This window comes from Sinocyclocheilus rhinocerous, unplaced genomic scaffold (assembly GCF_001515625.1).
Source record: "Sinocyclocheilus rhinocerous isolate Xijiao unplaced genomic scaffold, SAMN03320098_v1.1 scaffold182, whole genome shotgun sequence".
NCBI lineage: Eukaryota > Metazoa > Chordata > Actinopteri > Cypriniformes > Cyprinidae > Sinocyclocheilus > Sinocyclocheilus rhinocerous.
The window spans coordinates 657,437-684,885 of NW_015655576.1; the positions used below are offsets into that span (position 1 = coordinate 657,437).

General features: G+C 40.3%; 2 protein-coding genes across 2 annotated transcripts in view; one reads left to right on the forward strand and one right to left on the reverse strand.

Moving 5' to 3' along the window:
* The window catches only part of LOC107718619 (CREB-binding protein-like), a 51,217-nt gene extending 30,360 nt beyond the window's left edge, over positions 1–20,857 (forward strand). The window contains exons 4-30 of the mRNA XM_016525786.1: positions 1,156–1,317; positions 2,082–2,325; positions 3,959–4,072; positions 5,330–5,560; positions 5,774–5,861; positions 6,254–6,391; positions 6,468–6,585; positions 6,713–6,881; positions 6,980–7,079; positions 9,391–9,742; positions 9,828–10,004; positions 11,705–11,793; positions 12,594–12,737; positions 12,827–12,883; positions 13,596–13,733; positions 14,564–14,677; positions 14,767–14,823; positions 15,013–15,090; positions 15,174–15,241; positions 15,322–15,472; positions 15,581–15,727; positions 15,824–15,937; positions 16,217–16,382; positions 16,490–16,657; positions 16,738–16,899; positions 16,995–17,276; positions 17,597–20,857. Coding sequence (XP_016381272.1) covers positions 1,156–1,317; positions 2,082–2,325; positions 3,959–4,072; positions 5,330–5,560; positions 5,774–5,861; positions 6,254–6,391; positions 6,468–6,585; positions 6,713–6,881; positions 6,980–7,079; positions 9,391–9,742; positions 9,828–10,004; positions 11,705–11,793; positions 12,594–12,737; positions 12,827–12,883; positions 13,596–13,733; positions 14,564–14,677; positions 14,767–14,823; positions 15,013–15,090; positions 15,174–15,241; positions 15,322–15,472; positions 15,581–15,727; positions 15,824–15,937; positions 16,217–16,382; positions 16,490–16,657; positions 16,738–16,899; positions 16,995–17,276; positions 17,597–19,852 — 6,084 coding nt within the window. The 3' untranslated portion in view covers positions 19,853–20,857. The remainder of the gene's footprint in view (positions 1–1,155; positions 1,318–2,081; positions 2,326–3,958; positions 4,073–5,329; positions 5,561–5,773; positions 5,862–6,253; positions 6,392–6,467; positions 6,586–6,712; positions 6,882–6,979; positions 7,080–9,390; positions 9,743–9,827; positions 10,005–11,704; positions 11,794–12,593; positions 12,738–12,826; positions 12,884–13,595; positions 13,734–14,563; positions 14,678–14,766; positions 14,824–15,012; positions 15,091–15,173; positions 15,242–15,321; positions 15,473–15,580; positions 15,728–15,823; positions 15,938–16,216; positions 16,383–16,489; positions 16,658–16,737; positions 16,900–16,994; positions 17,277–17,596) is intronic.
* A 2,943-nt stretch (positions 20,858–23,800) lies between these two features.
* The window catches only part of trap1 (TNF receptor-associated protein 1), a 20,670-nt gene continuing 17,021 nt past the window's right edge, over positions 23,801–27,449 (reverse strand). Inside the window, exons 14-17 of the mRNA XM_016525788.1 lie at positions 26,774–26,859; positions 25,455–25,600; positions 24,471–24,543; positions 23,801–24,391 (exon numbers count right to left, since the gene is read on the reverse strand). Of these exons, the coding sequence (XP_016381274.1) occupies positions 24,290–24,391; positions 24,471–24,543; positions 25,455–25,600; positions 26,774–26,859 (407 nt within the window). The 3' untranslated portion in view covers positions 23,801–24,289. The remainder of the gene's footprint in view (positions 24,392–24,470; positions 24,544–25,454; positions 25,601–26,773; positions 26,860–27,449) is intronic.

Consider the following 27,449-nt stretch of genomic DNA (forward strand, 5'->3'; position numbering starts at 1 on the left):
TTTTTTTCAGAAATACTGCACATTTACATTTTTCTCCTAAATAAATTCTGGTAAATAATATTTCTGGTAAATACTCCTTTAAAAAGTGTTTTTTGATTATAATTTTATTATTAGTAGACTAGAACACGTGGATATGTTGTCATTCTTACACTATAATACTGAACTTTGATTTCAGTGATTTGGACTATGAGATGGACACTTGTTTTTCGCACTTTACTTTTGGATTTCGTTTGGTTTAATGAAATATAGTTTAATAAAATATTCTTAAGTAAAATTGTTGATTTTTTTTTGTGGGGGAAATTAATCGTTTAGATTAATCGATAAATTAGTCGATAGATTAATCGAAATAAAAATAGTCGTTAGTGGCAGCCCTAAACTGCTGATGCAAACTATTATACTACTGTTCAAAAGTTTGGGGTCAGTAACTTTTTTTTTGATAGAAACTAAAACTTTTATTCAGCAAGTATGAATTAAATTGATCGAAAGTGACACATTTATGTTGTTACAAAAATGTCTTTTTCAAATAAACACTGTTCTTTTGAACTTTCTATTCAACAAAGAATCCTAAATCCTGTTTCCAACATTATTAATAATGAGAAATGTTTCATGAGAAAATTCAGCTTTGCCTTTACAGGAATGAATTAAATTTTTAAATATATTCAAATTAGGGATATGCCGGTATCAAATTTTCATGTTGCGATTAATTGCTAATGCTTTTATTACGGTATACGGTATTATCACGATCAAATAGAAAACAGTTGTTTTAAATTGTTATTTCACAATATTACTGTTTACTTGTTGATCAAATAAATCCAGCCTGGGTGAGAATAAGAGATAAACTCTAAAGTGTGTCTCCTCTAAAGGCAAGTTCGTCTTCACCACTCGTACGTGAGCGGGCAGATGCCACTGAGCAGCTGATGACAGTATCTTTTAGTACACTCTTTGACCTATGAATGTTTGGCTCGACAGCATCTACGCTACACTGGCAGAGAGCAGGACCTTGTGCCTGTGTAATGTCTTGACTGCTCTCGATGAATTTAAATTGAAATGCTACACTGGCAGCCGTTTTCAGCCGCTGTTTCATGAACATTAGGTGAAGTGCTTGAGAACTAGTGAGGCTCACAGATGCTGATGGTCTTTTTTTTTCCTCCATAGATGGGTCTTGCAACCGCTAACGGCCCGTTCGGGCAGCAGTACTCACAGGGTTCAGTCCCGCAGATGTCCAGCGCTGGATTAAATGCTCAGATCCAGAACAAGGCAGCTCTTCCCAACAGCCTCCAGCCCACCCTGAAGGGTGCTTCCAGCGTGCCAAATCTGGTGAGTAACCCTCCACAGCTGGCTCTGGTTCCAGAACAGAACACTTCAGGCCTCTTTTGTCTCTGCGTCAAACTTCTATTCAGCAGCTATTTATTCATTTGAAGAGCTAATTGAAGTGCATGTTTACACGTGACAGAATACGACGCAAAGAGTGGATAAACTGGCTGAATGAAGTCTAAAATTGTTGTTTGAACAGTCATATCTGAAAATTAACCTCAACTGCTCCAGCATTGTGTAATTAGGTCAACAAAGTCTATTTATTTTAATTTGCTTTTGCTTTTCATTTCATTTTTTTTTTTTACTGAATAGTTTGGGTCAGTACATGTTTTTTTAATACATTAATTAAAGGGTGCATAAATACATGAATTGATTTCTGAAGGATCATGTGACACTGAAGACTAAAGTAATGATGCTGGAAATTCAGCTTTGCATCACAGGAATGAATTACGTTCAAAAATATATTCAAATAAAAAACAGGTATTTTAAATTGCAATATTTCACAATATTACTGAGTTGTGGCTGCACAATTTACAAATAAGAAATGTTACAACAATTCTGTTGTTGAAGCCAAGAGGACAGAACACATTGTTTTGATTAAGGCGTAAAAGAAACGCTTAACACCTCAGCGAATAAAATCACAACTTCACAGCCTCTCATGGCTTGAGGCTTTATTCTATCCAACTGAGAATATTTAGAAAGATTTGTTTCTTTATATAATAACAACTGAAATGGAGCTTCTATCTAATCAAAACTCTTCCCTCCAGCTGCAGCAGCAGGTGCCCTCGGTGGGCATGGTCCCGGGACAGGGGGTGTCAGCGGGCCCCACGGCCGATCCAGAGAAGCGCAAACTGATCCAGCAGCAGCTGGTCCTGCTGCTTCATGCCCACAAGTGCCAGCGGCGAGAGCAGGCCAACGGCGAGGTGCGCCCCTGCGCCCTGCCCCACTGCCGCACCATGAAGAACGTCCTCAACCACATGACCCACTGTCAGGCTGGGAAATCCTGCCAAGGTGAGATACGAAATGAGACCAGTTATGTTAATATATAACTAGACTCCAGCACTTTACCCCAAGCTCTGAATTTGATAGAAATCATTGTCTGTCATGTGAAATTTCTGAGTCGATCTGAAAGTGCTTGTGTATTCCTTCCATCTCTCTTTGTCCACAACCATAGTTTGGTGATGACTGTACATCTCAGTGTTGTTAAACTGTCTGGCCAGTCACTCAGGCTTCATGTAAACTTGGGAAGTCACTCGTGGCTCTTGTGGTCTCACTGTCTAAGTATGAAGGAGTCTGAAACGTCGAAACCCCTTTTATTCCTTAACATGATATTATTTGGGCAGAGTATTTTATTATGGTGCGAAAAAACAAATGTCGAAAACTCTTGCTCATCAAGAGTGTTATGTCTGATTTATTAGTTGTGCTTGTTAAGATGAGCATGACTGCTTTTATTGCTCTTGAATGCTTGGCTTACTTTGCAGGAGGGACCTGAACCATGTCTAGGGACCTTTATATCATAAGCTATTTTTCGGCACCCAATATGGACCCATTTCACACATATCCAGCAGAAACTGGGATGGAAAAATGTTTAAATAACAACCAAGTTGTTGCAAAGCTACATTGCTTCCATTATAATCAACCACGCTACACTGGAAATGTGCAGTGTGACACGAATTCTGTATATCTCTGTTGTCTTATTGTCAAATATAATGTGAATTGTTTACTTTGAATTGTGATTGTTAGTAGATAAAACAGTTAATACAAACTTAAATGTCGGGCTCCTTTGAATTGGGCCAGTAACATAGAAAACACTTATTTACTTGCAAACATGTTGCCTTTCTTTTCTAAATTTGCCGTTACGATGTTGAAACAACCCATTCATGTGATTGGTGCAAATGTGAGGAGTTGTTTTTTGTTTGAATGTATGTCTGGAGGATACTGACTGTCTTCAGAAAAGTTTTGATGGTATTAGGCGTCATACAGAGGTGTTTATAAGCTCAGCACTGCTGTGTACAGGGGTAACCGCTGTATTTCTGTTTGTCCATAAGTGCCGCATACTATCAGAGAGTGAATTTGAATTTTCATTCAGCCCGCCTACCGTTTTTATTCAGACCAATTATATATAACATGCATAATAGCTTATTACGTTGAAATGTGATGTTTAGTATTTTATAAAACTTGCTGTCAAAAATGTGTAATTGTTCAAATCATAGTTTTTGGCATCATTTTACAGTTTAGGAAGTTACCATAGACATGGGTGGTGTTTCAAAACAACGTTGCTACCTAAACATGTCGTTCTGTTCTAATATCAGAATTTTCCGAAACGATTTCAAGGTTCCAAGTTTTTTCTGATTCCAAAAAGTTTTTTCCAGTAACCAAGTTTCCCCAGTAACCAAGCACCCAGTAACCAAGCACCCTGTAACGTCCCCAGCAACCATATAGCAACATATTTCCAGCAAGGCACCATTAGTGTTTTCTTGTAGTTTCTGAATGTGTTTTGGCAATTATTATTCATCAGTTTTGTTTAGGTTTTTATTCATCAGGTTTTTCAGGTTCTTTTAAGTGTGTAATTGCTCAGTAGTGTAATTTTTCCTTGCAGCATATCGAAGTTTTTTTATTATTTATTTTCCCTCCGTTTCTACAGTGGCTCACTGCGCCTCCTCTAGACAGATCATCTCGCACTGGAAGAACTGCACTCGGCACGACTGCCCTGTCTGTCTGCCCCTGAAAAACGCCAGCGACAAGAGAAACCAGCAGCGTAAGTCGTACTCTCAATTAAAATAAACCACCTGCACCGATGCATTCTCTGTATGAGTTTATTTTCCAAGCAGGATTTTGATCATATTTTAGGGATAAAGATTATACTTAATAGTACTGTATGGCAACATTGCATTAAAAAAAGTTGCACCAACACTATCATGTGATTTAATTGGTACGGTTAATGACTGAATCTCACAATTAACTGTACATATTTTGCAAAATATTTAGTCTCTTATTAAGACCATTGTACCTTTTTTGCAATTACATTTAATTGCAAAAAATCTTAGTTATGAAAATCATCCTTTCTGCCCTAATACACAAATTTGGCCATTTTGAAAGTATAAAAAAAGCAAAAATAATTATTTAAATGAACGCAGGTTTGTTACTTTACTGATTGTGTGTTTGCATCTCATGCTTTGAGATACGGGATCCGTTCAGAAGAGTGCTGCCACCTGTAGGTCGTGCGAGCAGCTCTGCTGCGCTCTGAATGTGAAAGCATGAGACCAGCAGTGGATTCCGGCAGGCAGCGGGACTGTAATCTGACACCGCGGGGGAGGGGCTCCACCTCTGGTTTTTCACAGGGGGCGGGACATGCAGAGCTCCCGCTCTCTTGATTGGTCAGCCGATCACTGACTCGTTTAAATCCCCCTGTAGTGGCAACAGAAGCACGTTCTCTCAGTGTCTCGTGCAGTTCTGCTCTCCGCCGCTGCTCAGAGAGCTCTGTGTTTGCAAAATGGCTTTTCCACTTCAGTCACTTGTGTTTCCCGTTCGAGTGGAATTACTGCAAGATTCCAGTTATTCCTAATAGAAATAATTCTTGAAATGTATTTATTTAGTTTTAAGGCAAGACAGCCCAGATGACTAAAAAATAAACTAATAGATATCACCACACTTCCCCAGTTGATTTATTACATTACAATTTTTTTTGTATTACAAGTTTTCTTAAATGTTAAGTTTAAATATGCAAATGATACATTATCTAATATTTATGCACACATTTTCCATACACTTATAGAACAGAAATCTGAACATTGCATAAAGTCAGGCTCAACATTCTTTCATTTAGTTGATAAATTAGTCAAAGCAGAGGGTATTTTGGATATCTCTTTTTGCCAACAGCCAGAAAAAAATACTTTTTCACCATTGTTTTAGGCATGATATGTAAATCAGGTGAATTATATGTAAAAACCTTCTGAATGTATGACTAAAAGTAGTTTGATTTAATTCAACAAACATTTGTTTCTGCTATTTGCAGCGATGCTGAGCTCCCCTAACACTGGCATGCAGGCTCCGCTGGGCCCCGTGGGCACGAGTCAACCCGCTGTGCCCGCCATCAGCAGCGGCACACACATAGACCCCAGCTCTATGCAGAGGGCGTACGCAGCACTGGGCCTCCCGTACGGGAACCAGCCGGCTGCGCAGACGCAGGGCACAGGACAGCAGCCCACGCAGACCCAGCAGCAGATGCGCTCCATGCCTGCATTAGGTATCACCTTCAATTTGCAAGGAAAGCTAGAAAGTGTTTTTTGAGGAAGAGTGGAATATTTATTGCAAACAATTCAATGTTCCATGTTCATTATTAACCTTGAAAGCTGCTGTCATTATTGCATCTGCTGTCAGTATGCACTGAAATGTCATGCTGCTCCTCATATTGCATATCCGTGCGTAATCCCTGTCTGGTTTCCCACAACATCTTCAGGCACTAACCAGATGAACATCGGTGGTAACGGTATGGCCGATCAGACGAACCTTCACACTGATTCCTCTCTCCCCTCATCCCTCAGCAAGTGAGTCTCTTCACCTTCACCCCTCACCTTTAACCTCTCACACACACTGCAGAGCGGGAAATGTTCATCTGCAGAGTACAGCAATGTAAGAGAGCAAACAATGTAATTGTGGAATGTGCAATTCCGTAGCTATAAGTGGTTGAATGTCAAATCTGAGATGATAAAAGGGAAAAATATTTGAAAAATTGTTTTAAAATGGCAGGTTATTTTTTCAAAGAACTGCTTTGTTCAAAAACTACTGAAACAAAATGTTTGTTTTTTTTGGACTGATTTTGTGCAAAATACGTCATACCAGTTCGTTCTTCGTTTTGACTTGTTGAATGCAAGTTTTTAAAAATGAGAGTTTTGCCATGTGACATTTGAAAACGAATGTCGTAATCCTGCTCCCACAGTCAGATGATGCTAGACGGGTCGAACATGGGCGTCACGGGGAACCTGCCCACAGCTGCGCCGCTGTCAATGCCTGGCATGAAGAAGCCCTGGCACGAGCACGTCACTCAGGATTTGAGGAACCACCTAGTGCACAAGCTGTGAGTTGGAGAAGTCGTCATATTGCATAATCACGATTTGTCAAGGGCAATTCTCTTAACACGGTATTCCCAACAGAGTTCAAGCCATATTCCCGACCCCAGACCCTGCAGCACTGAAGGACAGACGCATGGAGAACTTGGTGGCTTATGCGCGTAAGGTGGAAGGGGACATGTATGAGTCTGCCAACAGCAGGGTAAAGCACCTGAACCTTTCATGCTACGTTTTAACCTTCCTTCAGGCTTTTTATAATTTTTTTGACTGTAAGAAGGGACTAGGTGCCCCATTTTTTTATATCCCTTAATATCTTGTGTTAATATCAGGATGAGTATTACCACTTTCTGGCTGAGAAGATCTATAAGATCCAGAAGGAGCTGGAGGAGAAGAGAAAGTCCAGGCTGTCGAAGCCCCAAATGGTCGGTCAGGGTCCTCAGCAGCCTGGCCTTCCCCAGCCCAACGCTATGGGACCTGGACAAGCCATCCGGTCTCCAAGTTAGTGGTTTTGTTTTTTAATGCTCTGATCTTCTGGATGTTGTATTTCCCTGGCTGCTTTCTTGATTAGCTGCTCAAAATATGCCTTATTTCCTCAGATGGACCTGTTCCTATGTCCAGTGTGCCAAATCAGTTGATGGCCCGGATGCAGGTCCCTCAAGGTATGGTTTTTCATTCTGCATACACTCATATAGTACCGTTCAAAAGTTTAGAGTCGGTGTGAATTTTTTTAATTTATTTATTTTAATATTGTTTTTGAAAGATGTTTCACCAAGGCTGAATTTATTTGATCAGAAACACGGTAAAACAGTTATATTGTGAAATATTATTATAATTTAAAATATCTGTTTTCTATTTTAATATCGGCCTATATATATTAACCCTGTATGGTATGCAATATGATATCAAAGAGGAAAAAATTATTTGTGATGTTTTTCCTGCTTGAAATTGGACACTATAACAATATCAATAACCATTTTCATAATTTTTTACATTTATTAAAAGTTTTTTGCCTCAAGGCAACATTGCACCACAATGGACAAATTTAAACATTTGATATTTTTATGCAGAAAAAAAAAGAAATATATAGAACATGATGAAAAAACACATTAAAAAAGCGTAGCGTAAACTCCGGTGAAAATATGCTAGTCTCACGAGAACTGTTTTGTTTACAGCAAAGCATCCTCTGACATTTTTCTTTACAAATCCTCGTTTTGTACTACTAATTGGTGACCGGTGTTATGTTTTGCTCTCTCCTCTTCGCATCCGCATTCGTCATCGCGTTTGCCTACGTGCTATATCATCCGCTGGACTCCACTCTCTCGTGAACGCGCGTACGACAGTTAGCGGAAGCTAGATATTACGGTTTATAAAGTTGTAAATATGGATATTTTTCTTACACAAACGCATCGCTTCACTTCAAAAGGCCTTTATTAACCCCCCGGAGTCGTGTGGACTTATTTTATAATGGATGGGTGCAATTTTTTGGACTTCAAATTTTGGGCTACCATCCACTCCCATTGTAAAGCATGGATTAGCCTGGACATTATTTAAAGCTGCAGTCCGTAACTTTTTTTGGTAAAAAATTATCATATTTGAGCAAGTACATAACCAGCCAGTGTTCAAAACTATCGCCTTACTTTAGCCCGATTCACAAGGGTTAGCTTATAATAATGTTTTTAAATTTGAGTGGTACGGGTAGGTTTTTGCGGGAAATTCGAGCATGCTGCTGCGTCATTACGTCACTTTTATGGCAATATGCGGTGAAAATTCTTATTTGGGTCATATATTCCAAGACGTAGGCTAGAATCTGTGATTACTAAGTATAGGATTCACACCGGTGCGGTGACTGACTGCTACACATACTCGTCAAAACATTAGATTCATCCGCGCTGAAGCCGTGCCAGAGTACAACCCACGCAAGCTAGATAATTCTGCAAGTAACTGCAATTCCAGGTTTTCAAACAGAGATGGCGACAAAGAGGCACAATTTACGGACTGCAGCTTTATTTAATATAACGCCGATTGTATTCGACTGAAAGAAGAATGTCATATACACCTAGGATGGCTTGAGGGTGAGTAAATCATGGGGTAGAGCATATGACGGGCCGAGCCGCGAAACGAAACTATAAACTATGTCTTACCAGTTTTTAAAGGCCTTAATATGAAGCTTGTCACATGTTTAGAACAAATTGGATTATGCACTTTCTCCGCAGTCTGTGTCCTCCGCTATATTTTCAGATGCGCTCGTATCAAACTACTGTATATCGATATAAACGGTATTGCCTCATATCGAATCGCTTATAAAGAAAATATCGATATATCATACAAACTCGATATACCGCCCAGCCCTACTCTCAATTATACTGTAATGTTGAATGGCTACAGTCAATTGTTAAATATTAGGAAAAATTATATTGAAAAATAGTATTGGTATCAGTGATACTCGCCTTCAGTCATAAAAAGATGCCATTAAACAAATATTAAAAATACACTGACTTTGTTGTTTCTACATTAATTTGAAGATTGAATGTGAAATTATTATATCGCGGTTAATTTCAGAAAAAATGTGCAATTAATTAGTAAATTTTTTTAAATCGATTGACAGCACTAACATTTTTAAGTTCAAAATAAGCATATTTATATACAAATATTTGCTTTTTGAGAGCGTAGGAAGACAGACTTGTTTGTCATTAGCGGTGCTTCATGGGAGTAGGCGTTCCCATTTTGGCGCTATTTGCCCGCCACGCCTCTCTGATTGGTGGAATTTTCTTTGCAGAATTATGGGTAATGTAGTTTTTCAACAGGTTTTCTGCTGTGAAATGCGTTTGAAATAATGGGGCCTGATGGCCTCAACATAATCATATAGCATTGGTTAACCTCAGAGCTCACAGTAGGTCTGTCTTTAAAGGTTTATGAGTTAATAATCAATTTCCCTATGGAGAAAACGAATGTTTTATTTCCGGGACCCGTCTGTTGCACTCTATTGTAGTTTGATATGCTGAGTCAGAATGCCCTCCATCTCTCCTCTGCAGCAGCAGCCGAATGCTAACCTGACCCTGAATTCCGTGGGCCCTCTGGGCACCCAATCCGCCCTGTGCTCCACCCCTCCTCCGCCCTCCGCCTCCACCCCAGCAGCTGCCGCTAGCCTACAGCAACTCCAGACCCAGCCTTCCACGCCGGCCTCGGTCGGGGGCCACGTCACGCCCACCCACATCCCCAGTGGCTTGCCCCGCCCTCCCTCAGCCCTGGGCTCCTCTCCTGCCTCCTCCCAGCCGCTCACACCCCTGCAGCCCCAGCCCGAGCCCTCCCTGCAGATGCAGCAGCCCACCTCTGTGAAAGCGCAGCAGCCCAGCACTCCGGTGAGGATCGCCATGAAAACACAGCCTCGATTGCAGTTGTATGACACCCTTAACTCATGTCCTTCCTCGTTTGTCTGTCCGTTAGCTCTCTCAGATGGCCTCTAGTGTTGATAATAGAGTTCCCACACCTGCATCCGTGACAGAGACCCACTCCCAGCAGGCTTTGCCACCTGACTACCCTGCGGCCGAACTCAAAACCGAGCATCAAGAAGACGAGCAGGACTTTGAGTCTGGGAAAAAGCAGCCCGATCTCAAGATGGAGGTGTGACATTTGTTGAAACGAACAAATTACTTTATTTGGTTGTGTTTTCTGAGAGTTTTACACTTTCGCTCAAAAGTAAGAAATAATTTAATGTTGGTAAAAAAATTAATATTTTTATTCAGCAAGGGTGCTTTAAATTGATCAAAAGTGATGGTAAAAGCATTTATTATGTTAAAAAATATATTTAAAATAAATGCTGTTCTTTTTTACTTTCTATTTATCAAAGAATCCTGAAAAAAAATTATGGTTTCCTCAAAAATATGAAGAAGCACAGCTGTTTTCAACATTGATAAAAATAAGAAATATTTCTTGAGCAGTAGATCAGCATATCAGAATGATTTCTGAAGAATCCTGTGACACTGAAGACTGGAGTAATGATGCTGAAAATTCAGCTTTGCATCAGAAATAAATTACATTTTAAAATATTCAAATAGAAAACAGTTATTTTAAATTGTAATAATATTTCAGAATACGGTTTTTTTTTTTACTGTTTATTGTTAACTACAATATAAACTGTTAAAAAAAAGTTTGCAGTCATTTAAATAAAGCTAGAATAAAATATAAATATTAGATGAAAAACAAACTTGAAAGACTTACTGAAATTACTGAAACTAAAACTGAAATAAAAATACATTTAAAGCATATCGAATTATTTTTTAAATGTGCTGAAATTTCGGCTAACCAGAAATATTCAGCAAAAAAAAATTTTTGGTTTCAGCCTAAACTTTTTTCGCGGGGCCAATACCAGTGATGAACTAAGATCTTTTAGTCTATGCTGTTTCAGTTGCATAAATACAATTTTAAAACATTTTATACCACGCCTACCATCCTAAAATTGCAACAAGGTTTGTTCGTTACATTTGATATAAAACAAAGTCTGAGCTTTCAAACTGTCAATTTTAGAACTAAATCCAAACAATAATTTTGCTTAACTTGTAATAATTTAATGTGTTAATGAATTTAATGAGTAAATCTGTCTTTTCTGTCAAGTTTCTATGATAGCCACAGTTTATATTTTAATTTTTCAACAAGTTGGAGTGAAAATTGTGCAAGTAATTGTGTTTGTTAAAAAGCCTTGAACAAGCTGCACTTAACAGAATGGCCTTTTCTCTGTCTCCACAGTACGAGTTTTCACCTCAGACGCTTTGCTGCTATGGCAAACAGCTCTGTACTATCTCCAGAGACGGCACATATTATAGCTACCAAAACAGGTAACCATTGGCATGATCAGTGGTGTGAGAAATGAGAAGGCGATGAATGACTTTCCAAGTGGGACTGTGATGTTTTTGGTTTCAGCCTAAACTTTTTTCGCGGGGCCAATACCAGTGATGAACTAAGATCTTTTAGTCTATGCTGTTTCAGTTGCATAAATACAATTTTAAAACATTTTATACCACGCCTACCATCCTAAAATTGCAACAAGGTTTGTTCGTTACATTTGATATAAAACAAAGTCTGAGCTTTCAAACTGTCAATTTTAGAACTAAATCCAAACAATAATTTTGCTTAACTTGTAATAATTTAATGTGTTAATAAATTGAATGAGTAAATCTGTCTTTTCTGTCAAGTTTCTATGATAGCCACAGTTTATATTTTAATTTTTCAACAAGTTGGAGTGAAAATTGTGCAAGTAATTGTGTTTGTTAAAAAGCCTTGAACAAGCTGCACTTAACAGAATGGCCTTTTCTCTGTCTCCACAGTACGAGTTTTCACCTCAGACGCTTTGCTGCTATGGCAAACAGCTCTGTACTATCTCCAGAGACGGCACATATTATAGCTACCAAAACAGGTAACCATTGGCATGATCAGTGGTGTGAGAAATGAGAAGGCGATGAATGACTTTCCAAGTGGGACTGTGATGCACTGAGATCAGGCTTGTGATTTTTAGCGCTCAGTTGACTCCATGTTGTTTGCACCTTATAAACAGTCATAAAAGCAAGTTCAAAGGTTAAGCGTCTTGCTCAAGGTTACAGTGGTAATACTTTGTGGGTCAGTCGTTGTGGGTTTTGATTCTTTCAGTTTACAAGCCTAGATCTTCGCCTACTAGGCTGTTCCACCCACCAGCCCACTAGTGTTTGTGTAAACTGGCAGTTGTCTTTAGGGCTGCACATTTAATCAGAATAAAACCCAAATATGACTTCACAACTGTAACCCTGCAGAACTGGAATTTTTGTTTTTAAACGCTTTTTAAATCGCAGTCACAGTTTTTATCGGAAAAATCACAAAAAGTGAAAAAATCTTACAGCCTTATTTGTCATGGTCTGGTGCATCACTTTTCCATAACTAACATTAGTGCATGTTTCTCATCTCCAACACATTGTCTTCGTTTCTGTTCCATGCCTTTAATTTGTTCTTAAAGTCAATCAGAAAAGGCATGTAGTTACTTTCTAGTGCATGAAAAGACATACCATCTTGTAGCCATCCATCATTTTTTGATTTAACGTTCATTTGTGAGTTTGAATGCTAACCTTTGCTCTGCCTTGGCCTGTTTGCTGTGTGTCAATCTCTGCCCGACCCTGCGTTCTGCGCTCTTGTGCTGTGCTGCTCTCCGTGTGCCGGTTTGCCTGTGCTCTTGTGTGCTGGCCCCAGTTCACCTAATTATGGCCTTGTTGCCGACAGGTATCACTTCTGCGAGAAGTGCTTCAACGAGATTCAGGGCGACAGTGTCACCCTGGGAGACGACCCAGCCCAGCCGCAGACGTACGTATCTTCTGCTGCCCAGAAGGCTTTGAGGTTTTACTTCTGTTAAATTACACAATTTATCCTTCAGTTGTGCACTATGAAGGTGCGATGTAGAATTGATCTTGTATATCTCTCTGCAGTATGATATCAAAGGAGCAGTTTGAGAAGAAGAAAAATGACATGTTGGACCCTGAGCCGTAAGCCTTACCATTTTAATGCTTGTCATTGAATTTTTTTTCTCCAATGGGGTTTAGGTTATGTACAGAATGATGTCTTGATTAACTGAGAGCATCTCTGGAGATTTTCTAAGTGCAGTTCAGTGTTGTTATTGTTAACTACAATATAAACTGTTAAAAAAAAGTTTGCAGTCATTTAAATAAAGCTAGAATAAAATATAAATATTAGATGAAAAACTTAAACTTGAAAGACTTACTGAAATTACTGAAACTAAAACTGAAATAAAAATACATTTAAAGCATATCGAATTATTTTTTAAATGTGCTGAAATTTCGGCTAACCAGAAATATTCAGCAAAAAAAAATTTTTGGTTTCAGCCTAAACTTTTTTCGCGGGGCCAAAACCAGTGATGAACTAAGATCTTTTAGTCTATGCTGTTTCAGTTGCATAAATACAATTTTAAAACATTTTATACCACGCCTACCATCCTAAAATTGCAACAAGGTTTGTTCGTTACATTTGATATAAAACAAAGTCTGAGCTTTCAAACTGTCAATTTTAGAACTAAATCCAAACAATAATTTTGCTTAACTTGTAATAATTTAATGTGTTAATAAATTGAATGAGTAAATCTGTCTTTTCTGTCAAGTTTCTATGATAGCCACAGTTTATATTTTAATTTTTCAACAAGTTGGAGTGAAAATTGTGCAAGTAATTGTGTTTGTTAAAAAGCCTTGAACAAGCTGCACTTAACAGAATGGCCTTTTCTCTGTCTCCACAGTACGAGTTTTCACCTCAGACGCTTTGCTGCTATGGCAAACAGCTCTGTACTATCTCCAGAGACGGCACATATTATAGCTACCAAAACAGGTAACCATTGGCATGATCAGTGGTGTGAGAAATGAGAAGGCGATGAATGACTTTCCAAGTGGGACTGTGATGCACTGAGATCAGGCTTGTGATTTTTAGCGCTCAGTTGACTCCATGTTGTTTGCACCTTATAAACAGTCATAAAAGCAAGTTCAAAGGTTAAGCGTCTTGCTCAAGGTTACAGTGGTAATACTTTGTGGGTCAGTCGTTGTGGGTTTTGATTCTTTCAGTTTACAAGCCTAGATCTTCGCCTACTAGGCTGTTCCACCCACCAGCCCACTAGTGTTTGTGTAAACTGGCAGTTGTCTTTAGGGCTGCACATTTAATCAGAATAAAACCCAAATATGACTTCACAACTGTAACCCTGCAGAACTGGAATTTTTGTTTTTAAACGCTTTTTAAATCGCAGTCACAGTTTTTATCGGAAAAATCACAAAAAGTGAAAAAATCTTACAGCCTTATTTGTCATGGTCTGGTGCATCACTTTTCCATAACTAACATTAGTGCATGTTTCTCATCTCCAACACATTGTCTTCGTTTCTGTTCCATGCCTTTAATTTGTTCTTAAAGTCAATCAGAAAAGGCATGTAGTTACTTTCTAGTGCATGAAAAGACATACCATCTTGTAGCCATCCATCATTTTTTGATTTAACGTTCATTTGTGAGTTTGAATGCTAACCTTTGCTCTGCCTTGGCCTGTTTGCTGTGTGTCAATCTCTGCCCGACCCTGCGTTCTGCGCTCTTGTGCTGTGCTGCTCTCCGTGTGCCGGTTTGCCTGTGCTCTTGTGTGCTGGCCCCAGTTCACCTAATTATGGCCTTGTTGCCGACAGGTATCACTTCTGCGAGAAGTGCTTCAACGAGATTCAGGGCGACAGTGTCACCCTGGGAGACGACCCAGCCCAGCCGCAGACGTACGTATCTTCTGCTGCCCAGAAGGCTTTGAGGTTTTACTTCTGTTAAATTACACAATTTATCCTTCAGTTGTGCACTATGAAGGTGCGATGTAGAATTGATCTTGTATATCTCTCTGCAGTATGATATCAAAGGAGCAGTTTGAGAAGAAGAAAAATGACATGTTGGACCCTGAGCCGTAAGACTTACCATTTTAATGCTTGTCATTGAATTTTTTTTCTCCAATGGGGTTTAGGTTATGTACAGAATGATGTCTTGATTTGAATATTATGTATACTAATGCATATATACGCAAATGCTGTGAAAGTGTGACAAATTAACCACGCTTGTCGAAGTTGTGTTTTTAACACCTTCTTTTGTCTAACAGCTTTGTCGAATGTAAAGACTGCGGTCGGAAGATGCATCAAATCTGTGTACTGCATTATGACGTCATCTGGCCATTAGGGTAGGCGTCTTATCCTGCTATTCTCCTGACGTTTAGCTGGACAAGACATGATCCTACAATTGCTTTGTTTGTCTCTTCTTCAGTTTCATCTGTGACAACTGCCTGAAGAAGTCAGGGAAAACGAGAAAGGAAAACAAGTTTTCTGCTAAAAGTGAGTGCTTTTGAAGCGCCTTCTTGATTGCCTCTCTGTCTATTGCAGAGTGAAGTAACCCTCTGTGTTTTTCTGATCAGGGTTGCAGAGCACAAGACTGGGCTCGTACATAGAGGACCGAGTGAATAAGTACTTGAAGAGGCAGAATCACCCCGAGGCCGGAGAGGTGTTTGTGCGGGTGGTCGCCAGCTCTGATAAGACCGTGGAGGTCAAACCTGGGATGAAATCCAGGTAATGTATTCAGAAGTAAATTGGTTCAATTTTGATTTCATGTTGACAAAGTCTGGCATGTACCTGAATTGACAGGAGCTGATTTTGCATCACGTCGTTTCTCTGCAGGTTTGTTGACTCAGGAGAGATGTCAGAAAGCTTTCCCTACAGAACCAAAGCACTTTTTGCATTTGAGGAGATTGATGGAGTCGATGTGTGTTTCTTCGGCATGCACGTTCAGGAATATGGATCCGATTGTCCTTTTCCAAACACCAGGTATCATGCAAATACTGATCAATGGGGGGAAAAGTAACAAATTTAGTCTTGAACAGGCTGAACTGACTGATTGTCTTATTTTACTCCTCTTTCCAGACGGGTATACATATCATATCTTGACAGTATTCACTTCTTCAGGCCGCGGATGCTAAGAACTGCAGTTTACCATGAAATCCTCATCGGTTATTTGGAGTATGTTAAGAAACTTGGGTATGTACCACCTTGAAGTTTAAAATCCTTTCTTAAAGATGATGTGTGTAATTGTTTTTAGTGTTAAAATACTTGCTTTCTCAAATCTCAGCTTAAAATGACGAGTCCACTATAAATAAGCCATTCATAAGCTGTTTGTCTAACCAAAAATAAACCGGGGAACTTGTTTGAACGTCTTTATTTTTCACTTCACCATTAACACTGTTTAAAAACTTGCTTTTGTGATCTAATGGCATTAGTAGGGTTATGCACTAATGGATTTGATTTTCCCACCTACAGGTATGTGACTGGTCATATTTGGGCCTGCCCACCTAGTGAAGGCGATGACTACATCTTCCACTGTCACCCTTCTGATCAGAAGATTCCCAAGCCTAAAAGACTGCAGGAGTGGTACCGCAAAATGCTGGACAAAGCCTTTGCAGAAAGAATACTCCATGACTATAAGGTATGCCAATACTGAATTTGTTTTTTATGGATTCGCGGTCTGTTAGTTTTCATTCACAACAGGTTAACATCACACTGACACAGATATGACTCACTTGTGTTATGCAGGACATATTTAAGCAGGCCACAGAGGACCGGCTTACAAGTGCCTACGAGCTGCCCTATTTCGAGGGTGATTTTTGGCCCAATGTTCTGGAGGAAAGCATCAAGGAGCTGGAGCAAGAGGAGGAGGAGAGAAAGAAGGAGGAGAATACAGCCTCCATTGAGACAACAGAGGTTAGTCAGAGAGTCAAATGGTGTGAATGAGTATTTAGTGTAGTCTGTAGCCATTTTTGAAATGTCGCTTTCTTCCACAGGGAACCCAACTTGACAGCAAGAACGCCAAAAAAAAGAACAATAAAAAGACCAATAAAAATAAGAGCACCATGAGCCGCGCAAACAAAAAGAAGCCTGGGATGCCGAATGTAGCTAATGACCTGTCCCAGAAGCTATATGCAACAATGGAGAAGCACAAAGAGGTTGGACCTGACAATTTTGCTTACTTGAATATAATTTATTTCGCTCAGAGTGTGCCAAGTGCTCACTAGAACACCTCTTGCTTCCTAAAATCCAGGTCTTCTTCGTGATCCACCTGCATGCTGGTCCAATGATCAACACCCTGCCTCCGATCATGGATCCTGACCCAATGCTGACCTGCGATCTGATGGACGGCCGTGATGCCTTCCTGACACTGGCCAGGGACAAGCACTGGGAGTTCAGTTCCCTACGCCGCTGCAAATGGAGCTCTATGTGCATGCTGGTGGAGCTACACAATCAGGGCCATGACCGATTTGTGTACACTTGCAACGTATGCAAGCACCATGTAGAGACACGCTGGCATTGCACTGTTTGCGAGGTCAGTCTTCTCTTTGTGGCTTTGACAGAGCCGTTTAATCTGTTGCCATTGTTTGCTATCCAACAGATGTTTTGTAAAAACAGAAATGGTACTATTTTATTGCCAATTTATTAAGATATAAGGTTTAAACTAGAAGGTTGCAGGTTCAAACCTCTCAAGAAGCGAACCTTGCTTGACAACTGTGTCTCCAAGTGTAAATATAACGCCAATCTCCAGTCGTGCAAATATAACGCCAATCTCCAGTCGTGCAGAAGTAAATTAACATTCTGTGCTATGAATGTCCAGTAAACTATATCAATTATTCTTCTGATTTCTTTCAGGACTTTGATCTATGCATTAACTGCTACAACTCCAGGGGCCATGAGCACCAAATGGTGAAGTGGGGTTTGGGCCTGGACGACGACAGCAACAACCAGGGTGGCGAGGCCAACAAGAGTCCTCAGGAGAGTCGACGCCTCAGCATCCAACGCTGCATCCAGTCGCTGGTGCACGCCTGCCAGTGCCGCAACGCCAACTGTTCTCTGCCATCTTGTCAGAAGATGAAGCGTGTAGTGCAGCATACCAAGGGCTGCAAGCGCAAGACCAACGGAGGCTGCCCCGTTTGCAAGCAACTCATCGCGTTGTGCTGCTACCATGCCAAGCACTGCCAGGAAAACAAGTGCCCCGTGCCCTTCTGTCTCAATATCAAGCACAAGCTGCGGCAGCAGCAGATTCAGCAGCGGCTGCAGCAGGCGCAGATGATGCGCCGGCGAATGGCACTCATGCAGGGCAGAGGAATGCCTCCCAGTCTGCCCTCCCCAACTACCTCAGGAGGTCCAGGGACGCCCAACTCTCAGCAGCTGCAGCAGCCTAATACCCCTCAGACCTCGCAGTCATTAGCCAACCAGCCCCAGCAGACACATCCGAATGTGGCTGGAATGGTGCAAACCTTCCCCAACCAGCCGTCTACACCAGGGCCGCAGGGTAAGCCAGGCCCGCAGTCCTCGCCTCTGCCCCAGCAGCAGTCTCCCCTGCCCATGCCGCCTCAACAACAGCCGCAGCCCTCTCCGCAGCAACAGCAGGCTTTGAAGGTTGCGAAACAAATAGAGATGATGACCAAAGTTCAGCAGCAGCAACAGCACCAGCAGCAGCAGCAGCAGCAGCAAGACTACAGGATGAATGTGAACGTGAATGGCATGCCGATGAACCAACCTCGCATGATGACTCCCATGCAAATGATGGCCCCTCGTGGTCCTCAGATGGTTCAGAACATGCAGCCTGGCCAGTGGCCAGCTGGGATGCAAGGGTCCATGCAGAATCCGCAGGCACCTCCGCCGCAGCAAGTGCCGCCGCAGCAGATGGCCATGGCCCCGCAGCAGTCTCAGGTAGTGCAGACACCGCAACAGGCGCAAATGATGCAGCGCGCCATGATGCAGCAACAGCAGCAGCCGCGACAGATGCAGGCCGTAATGCCTCCCCAACAGGCGCAACCACAGGCCCCGCAGCAACAAGGCATGCAGCAAAGAGGGGTGACCAGCAGCATTGCTCCAGGAGCGCTGCAGGACCTGCTGCGCACGTTAAAATCGCCAAGTTCCCCTCAGCAGCAACAGCAGGTCCTCAATATCCTCAAGTCGAACCCGCATCTCATGGCCGCGTTTATCAAACAGCGGACGGCGAAATACCAAGCCAGCCAACCGCAGCAGCAGAACCCGCAGGCCATGCTCGCAGGTCAGCCGGGGATGCAGAACATGGCTGCGATGCAAACAGGCCCCGTGCAGAGACCCGTCATGCCGCCTCAGCAACCTCAGCCGGCGGCAACCCAAGCCATGGCCGCCCTCGGATCCCAGGGACAAATGATGAACGCTGCACACAATGGAAACCAGCAGCTGTTCCGCCGGCAACTAATGCGCATGCAGCAGCAACAGCAACAACAGGGAGCAATGCCTCCAGGACAAGGAAGATTCCCGCAACCTCAAGGCGCAGCCAGTTATTCGCAAATCCGCATGCAGCAGCAGATGGCCATGCAGGGAGGTGCCGGGCCAATGGGTCAGATGCCGCCCATGGCTCAGATGGGCCAGCCTGGCATGAGCATGGATGCCCAGCAAAACATGCTGCAACAGCGCATGCTGCAGCAGCAGCAACAACAACAGCAGCAGCAGCAGATGCTGAAGCAGCAAATGGGATCACCGGCACAGGCCGCTTCCATGAGTCCCCAACCCCACATGCTTGCAGGACAGCCGCAGGGAGCTCACCTGCCCGGACAGGCCATGGCCAACGTGCTGGGCAACCAAGTGAGGTCACCTGCACCCGTGCAATCGCCCCGTCCCCCGTCCCAACAGCCGCCACATTCCAGCCCGTCCCCACGCATGCAGCCCCAGCCCTCGCCCCAGCACGCCACCCTGCACTCTGGCGCGTCCCACCCCAGCCTGGCGGGACCCATGCCGGGCCCCATGGACCAGGCTCACCTGTGCACACCCGAACAGAGTGCAATGCTTCCGCAGCTTAACACGCCAAACCGTGGAGGGCTGACCAACGACTTGAGTATGGTTGGGGACACCACGGGAGACACTTTAGAGAAGTTTGTCGAGGGATTGTAGCATTAAGAGACGTTCTTTTTGAAAAGAGAGGTGTGTTTTCTACACAAAAAAAATTTGAGAAGACAATTAAATGAACTAATAGGTTTACACAACCAATGGACTGCTTTTTGTTCCTTGTTGGAGGGATTGAAATTACTGTTTAAAGAGCAGAATCACAAACGGTTTTTTTCTGGGAGGGTTGTCGGACCGGCCGAAATGCAGTCCTGGTCTACCAGTTACATTTTTAATTTTTTTGTTTTCGTAGTTTTTTTCGGGGAGGGGGTTATTTTGAGCTTATGGACTTTTTAAATGGAATTTCTCAAGGCAAAATATTTGATTTTATTATTGAAGTCTTTCGTTTTGTATGTTTGCAAATTGAAATGCGTTTTTTTGTTTTTGTTTTGTTTTTTGTGAGTGTGTGTGCGTGTTTAGGGACTGTAAGATACTCGGTGTGGAATTAGGATCAGGATCAATCCTTATTCCTGTCTGCTACGTATTCACATTTACCAGGTTTGGAAAAGGACACGCCGCCTTTTTCTCTCCAAACTGTGGTGTTTGTACAGAGGACCTGTATTCATTTGTACAGAAAGGAGCTTGGCTACTGCGCGCACACACACATACACAAACACAAACACGCGAGCAAATTGTGAAAGTTGCTCTTATTTTTCAAGGTGCCCAAATGCGTTAATTTATTGGCCTGGATTCAGTAGTTGTCTCTTAAGATGTAGGAAGATGTTCCTGTTTTCTCGTTTGATCTCTGAAACATCAATGATGTCCCCTCCACCTCGCGTATGAGGCCGGAGCTTCGTCTGACTGCTGATTTGTTCAAAGAGTTCTTCAATCAACCTCTTTTGTTTTTCTTCTCATGAAACTTGAATTGAAGGTGAATGATTCTTTAATGTAAATCATGCAGCTTGATGACATACTGTAAATAAAAGAAAAAAAGATTGAGATCGCTGTATAAACTGGTTAAGAACTTGTTTCGTACTTATATACCATATTGTTAAATAAACTGTGTGCAACAGATGCGACGCTTCTGGTGACTTCGATTTGCGTGTTCTCGGAATTCTGATTTTAGGAAATTAATATGCCAAAGTTTTAAATTAACACCCGACTGTTTTTACACAAAGCCAGTGTAGTTTCAAATAATTGGTGGACAGGAGCTAATTGTTAAATTAACCGAATTGAGGTTTTTCTGTTTCTATGATTTATGCATGGATCTGTTTCTTTGGATTCGGTCAAGACTGTCATCACCTAATTTTTTCTGAAAGCATATTCGATCAGATTCCTTATCCTTAAAAGCATTTCTCAGTTTTTACTTTTAAAACTAAAAGAGCAGTTTAGGATTTATGTAATTTCTGTCTGATTTACTTTATCTAAGGGAGAAGTGAATGTACCAGAACATTACATTTGAAATGCAATGATCAGATTTACTGTTTAATTGTAACTAAAATGTGTAGTAGAAGTTCAACGAACTGGCCGTTTTACCTTTCTTCAGCATGAGATTGCAGTGTGTGCTCTGCACTGGCTTCACTGCACCTCCTGGTGCCTGAAAGATGCAACTGCAGTTTAGAGCCCTTGTACTTGCATTTCACCATTTCTGTGCGAATTTCTGTGCTCATTCCGACCTTTGATTAAAAATTGTGATATTTGCCGTTATAAAAGTTTAGTGAAAATAATGTCAGTGTTAATATAATGTTAGTGTAATCTTACATTCGAAATTTGGCCTGTTTATAATATTTTCTTACAATAAGTGGAATAGGATGACCGCAATCATGCGTACTCACTCAAAACATTTTGCAATGGCTCTGTTGTAAGTGCAGCTTCACACGCACTGGTGAGAGAAACCCCGCGACGAGCGATCCTGCAGCAAGAGAATTCATTACTTCAGAGTTATGTGCCCTCTAGAAGCTTGCGTTCTGCAAGTGAACAACGCAAATACCTTGCTACGTATACTGCATTAGGCTAACCATTTGCACTTACATATTGTTGCTCTTTTGTTAGTTTTGATTGCTTCTATTGTCTTCATTTGTAAGTTGCTTTGGATAAAAGCGTCTGCTAAATGTAAATGTAAGAGAAACAGCTTTTTAAATTATCTTTAAAAACCAGTTCCAAGCGCAAAAAGAAAAAACTTGAATGCTAAATCTGGTTATTTATGGGAACAATGATGCATTTTTCATAAAAACTACATATTGTGCACAGATTGTAGCTCTAACTTGTCACTGTCTAACTTGCAGTGATGTCACTCTTGTACACTGACACTGTGAAGAGGTGATCGAAAATCACAGAAACTGAGGTACGTGTCTTCACTTACTTAGAAATGCTTTGCCTTGCAGAAACTACATGTATGTAAGATGTACATTTATGTTAAATGTAAAAAAATTTCCCCCTCTCTGGCAATTATGACTAATTGTTTACTAAAAATTGATGGACAGTATCATTTATTTTACATGGAAGCCCATGTCTGCCTCACAAGGGGGGAACATTTGATTTTTAAGTTATGAGATATTAAAGGTTCAGTTGGAAATTGACATACCAAGTCATAACTATGACAATTCTAAATTGACAAAAAGTTAGGCCTATATTTACGATATAAAAAGTTGAAATTGACTCATCGAATTTTGTATCAATTATGAGTTCTCAATTTCGACAAAATGCCTTTGTATCTCATGATTTTGACTTCGTTATTTATACTTTTAATCTCATAACCCTAACCAAAGCATGTTTCTTATGTGGCAGAAATGGGTTTTCCTCCTTTCTAGTGTTACCATGTGTCTACAGCTGTGAGAAGTCAAACAAATATCACGTCAGTTATCTTCATTTAGAGAGTAACTCCTGTATTCCAGGGGGTTCAGTGCTGTATTTAAATGCAGACCTGTGTCACTCTTGAGTTCGCAGTGTGTACGTTACCTCGTGCTCCTTGTGTGTTCCGGAACGCCACAAGCGGAGTGAACAGTGAAACGGCCCATTATGTTGGCGCTTAAACTATTTAATTCGAAGACGTGTCTACACATTATATTTGCGTTATTTTAGAGGGTTAGTCCAGCAAAATATGCTAACAATTGTGGCAGCACTTCTTTTCACAGATATTCAAAACGCGGCGCACACAGAACATGTTTTGCGTTCCATCGCGCTGCGTTCTAATTGTTTTCTTACGTAAACGTACTATTGAGATTCACCGTTATGTCGCGTTTAAGACTAAATGAAGTTAAACGCGCCTCGAGACCGAGCTTTCTTCATTCCTGTTTCTCACATTTTAAACGCAAGAACGAGTTCTGTGTGAACGGCCCACAGCAAGGCTGTGCAGTGGCGTTTTTTAAGGCTTGAACTGTATTGCGAGCACATGGAACAGCCTAATCTAGCTCTCCATCTAAAGCTAAAAACAGCATTTTGTTCATTCCTTTGTAACTATATACTTAAAGCATTTATATGAGCTCAAATTAATTCAACTATTAAATTGAATATTTGCACGTTTAAAAATTAATGTCACGCCGCAGGTGCATCTTTTAAAAGTTAGTGATGCCAATATGATGACTAAAAATGTCTAAAACGAGAAAAAAAAATTACTTTCTATAGATTCTTATACATTTTAACAATAAAGGGATAGCTCACCCAAAGATTTGAACGGTTTTGTCTGAACTGCCTGAAAATGCAGTCAAGCACTGCAGCATTTAAGCGGTTTTTTTCTTCTTCTTCAGATTTATAACAGTAACGTGAACTAAAAGCTACACAATCTACTGTAAATGCAGTTTTACCTCCATCAGCGACACGGATCGCATTATGTGCTCATCACTGGCATCACTGCGCCTCCTGCTGTCTGAATGATGCGACTGCAGTTTAGGCGCAATTCACCTGGATTCCTGTTTCATTTCACCGAGCTGGATATGATCACATTTAGGCAAGACGGATTTGCATTCGAGTTTATGAAATTGTGGAATTTTTGTTTAGACAAAGCAAGCACAGGAACAGTTAGTCATGGTTTATCTATGCATGTTTGTTTTATTTTCATCTAACTTTACACATGAAAAAGTTGTTAATTTACAGAACCAATAGACTGAATGTGAATCAGTTTAGAGGGAAAAAAAGACAAGAAATATTGATATTCAACAGAACATGTTTTTCCTGGTATATTTATCTTGATATGGAAATTTATCTTGCGTCTTTCCAGGTAAATTCAGGAGTGCAACTACGGCAACACAAACCGCTGAATTGTTTAATGTATTGTTTTATCGTTGGATGGACTGACAAATCTCAGTCATATCAGCTGTAAAACACGACTCCCAACAAAACCACAATGTCACACCTGCACAAAGATTCTCAAGTCTTCATATAAACAATGTTTGTTTGTGTTTAGTGTGCAATGATGACCTCTGCGGCACGGGACGCCCCCTTTGGGCATCCATGCATGACTCTAATAAAGGCAAAACAAGTCCGTCAGGCTGTACTCCAGCACAGGTGTCAGTGCTTCTCCAGGGCTTGAGTGAGGAGTTGATTGAGCCGCGAGATCATCGGACGAGGGTCTTCGTTCAGGCCAGCGGTGATCATGGCGTTGTCGTAAATCTGGTACGTAAAAAATGGCATTTAGCTCTTAATTAGAAATAGTATTGAGATGAGAGAGTGGTGGAAATTCTTTCTTTACCTGCTCGAGGAGAAGCTGTGCCAGCTCAGGGTTCGAGTCCTTCAGTGCATGAAGCTTCTTGATCAGATCATGTCTGGAAACAAACGCTTGATGTTACATATATTATGCAAGTACAATATGCTTTTTTTAGTTCAAACTGCTGCTCACAATAATCCACAAGTAATCCACATAACTCCAGTCCATCAATTAACATCTTATGAAGCAAAAAGCTGCATGTTTGTAAGAAACAAATCCAACATCTAGACGTTACTTCAAACCATTGCTTCCAGCTAAAATATGAGTGTAAAAAATTAGAAGCCAACCATGTTTTAAGTGCAAAAGACAGGCCATAAGAGGTTCTAAACCATTTTCATGTGACGGTGGCAAATGCACTTGTACATCATCAGTGTAGCAGTGAAAAGCAATATTATATTTCTTGAAAATATTTCCCAAAAGAATCCTATAAAGAGAGAATAAAATAGGAGCAAGGATGGAGCCTTGAGGCACACCACACATGATCGGTGCTGATCTAGATGAACAGGCCCCAATATTCACTACCATGCTTCTACCAGTCAGATTTAGTCGGATTTAAACCACTTCAGGACTTTCCCCTGAACCCCCACATACTCCTCCAGCCGTGAGAGCATCACTCAGTGATCAATTGTATCAAAAGTAGCAGTTAAGTCTAATAAAACTAACACGACAGAATTTCCAGCATCAACGGTCAGCAACAAATCATAAAAACTTTCACAAGGGCTTTCTCAGTTGAGTGGTGTGTTATTTACAAACTTATTTACATCTTGGATCGCCTGATGGTGAGTTTAATTTTCAGTAAAGTTTTATTTTTGGGTGAACTATTCCTTTGAGACGCATCAGCAATATAACAGTATGTTCATTGCTGTTAGGAAATTATTCTGGAGACACTGGACTGTTTTTTTCCCTCATGTAAACTGTCAGATTGTTTATTTGTGTTCGGCTGGAGTGTTAAAGTTAACTGTCTCGTACCCAGCGTTGATCTCCAGTGTGGGCTGCAGGATCTGGGCTCTCTCCTCTGAACTGCGGGCGAGCTGCTGTGTGCGCAGGAAGTGTCGAGTGGCACCCATCTCCAGCACCGTGATCATGGCTGGGTGTGTGTCTAGACGCGGGGTCACCTACAGAATCATAGGTAAATATGGATGTCAAAAATGATTTTGGAGCATGTGCATGTAAATGGTTAAGCATTTATAATTAGGCACCTTGGTCATCACTGTAACACAAAGAGCGATTAGGATTTATTACATGGCTGTTACCAAACAAATAAATAATTAAATGGACATGGAATATTGACTTGAAATGGAATTTATTATTTGTGAGAAAAGAATCTGACAAACTGCTGGAAACTAAATGTATAATTTAATAAATAAATAAAATGTGTGTGTGTGTATATATATATATATATATATATATATATATAAAATTAAAACCAATGTAAATGTGTTCTAATTTGTATGCAAATGAAATGCACAATTTCAAAATGCCTATTTAAATTGAATGATAAATAAATAGACATGCAATATTAATTTGGGTTAATTTAATTATGCAAGAAAATAGAAGAGTAATTTGGGAGATAAAAATCATGAATATTAAATATTCTGCTGAATATTAAATAAAATTTATAGTAAATTATATATAAAAAATATAATTACCACACAATAATGGCATAATGCATATAAATATACATGTATATTTGAGTTATTGTAACAGGCTAATAAAAAGTTAAAATATGTATTTATATGTAAAATATTAATTTTAAAATACTTTTTAAAATTATGTATATTGGATACCGTAATTTAAGTTTTTATTAAAATGCATTTAATTGCATAAATGATTTCATCTATTAAACATTTATTTGTTTAATAGATCATATTTTATAATATACAAAGGGTGATTAGGATTTATTACATGGTTGATTAACAAATAAATAAATGGATATGAAATACTGATTTGAGTTTAAAATGATTATTTGAGAAGAAAGAAACCAGACACATTGCTAAATACTAAATAAAAATGTATACATGAAAAAATATATATATAATTTAATATATTTGTTAAATGATGTAACAGGCGCATTCAAAAATGTCAATAATATATTTTGTGTATATGTATAATGTAATATTATAATCTAAATACATTTTTCCATAGCATGTACATGCATTTACTTTACTTTATACAATTTGCTGGCATAGTTTTTTGATGAGAGCAAAAGCAATGAACAAGAAGGTAACGTTTGTTAAAAGTTACAATGTTTGGTGTTTTTTTTTTTTTTTGCATGTACATGTGGCTACCTTGATGTTGGTGACTCTTTGCCCGAGTGCATTCCTCATCCAGGCCATCAGATCTTCTGCCTGCTGATCTGTCAGTCGCTCTGATGCTGAACAACACAATCACAGCACCAGTGACTCCGGCTGATCTTATGACTTCTTACATAATTGTCCTTTGGTTTACTTGTTTAAATGCTTAATTAACATTATCATTGTTGGCAAAACGAAGTGAGGAATCAAGAACATCCAGAAATCACTGTATACTGTAGTTGACGTGTCTCGGATAATGAGAGGTAATTATTGCATTGTGACTGTACTGACTGATGTTCTGTCTTACCTGGTTTGCTGTCTTGAAATTTCTCTTCTTTGTAATGATCTACGACTATGTCGGTCTCGACTGAGAGGAGCTTCTTCCTGTCGAACTCTCTGAGGTGAAGCAGCGTGAGCTCATCGAACTGCTCAAAGCAGAACAAGACCTGCAGGAAGAGACAGAACGTCAGAAACAGACACATCTTTCTTCTGTTGACTGCTACTCAATTTTCTCATCAACTCAACATGACAACATATTTTCTGTATGTTTTCAAATTTCATGATCTCAACCACAACATTTTTTTGTCCTATTAGAAATCCCTGTGTTTGACTGTAAATGTTTAACCAATTAAATATAGGTATTGGTTTATAGACATTGAAATGTAAATAC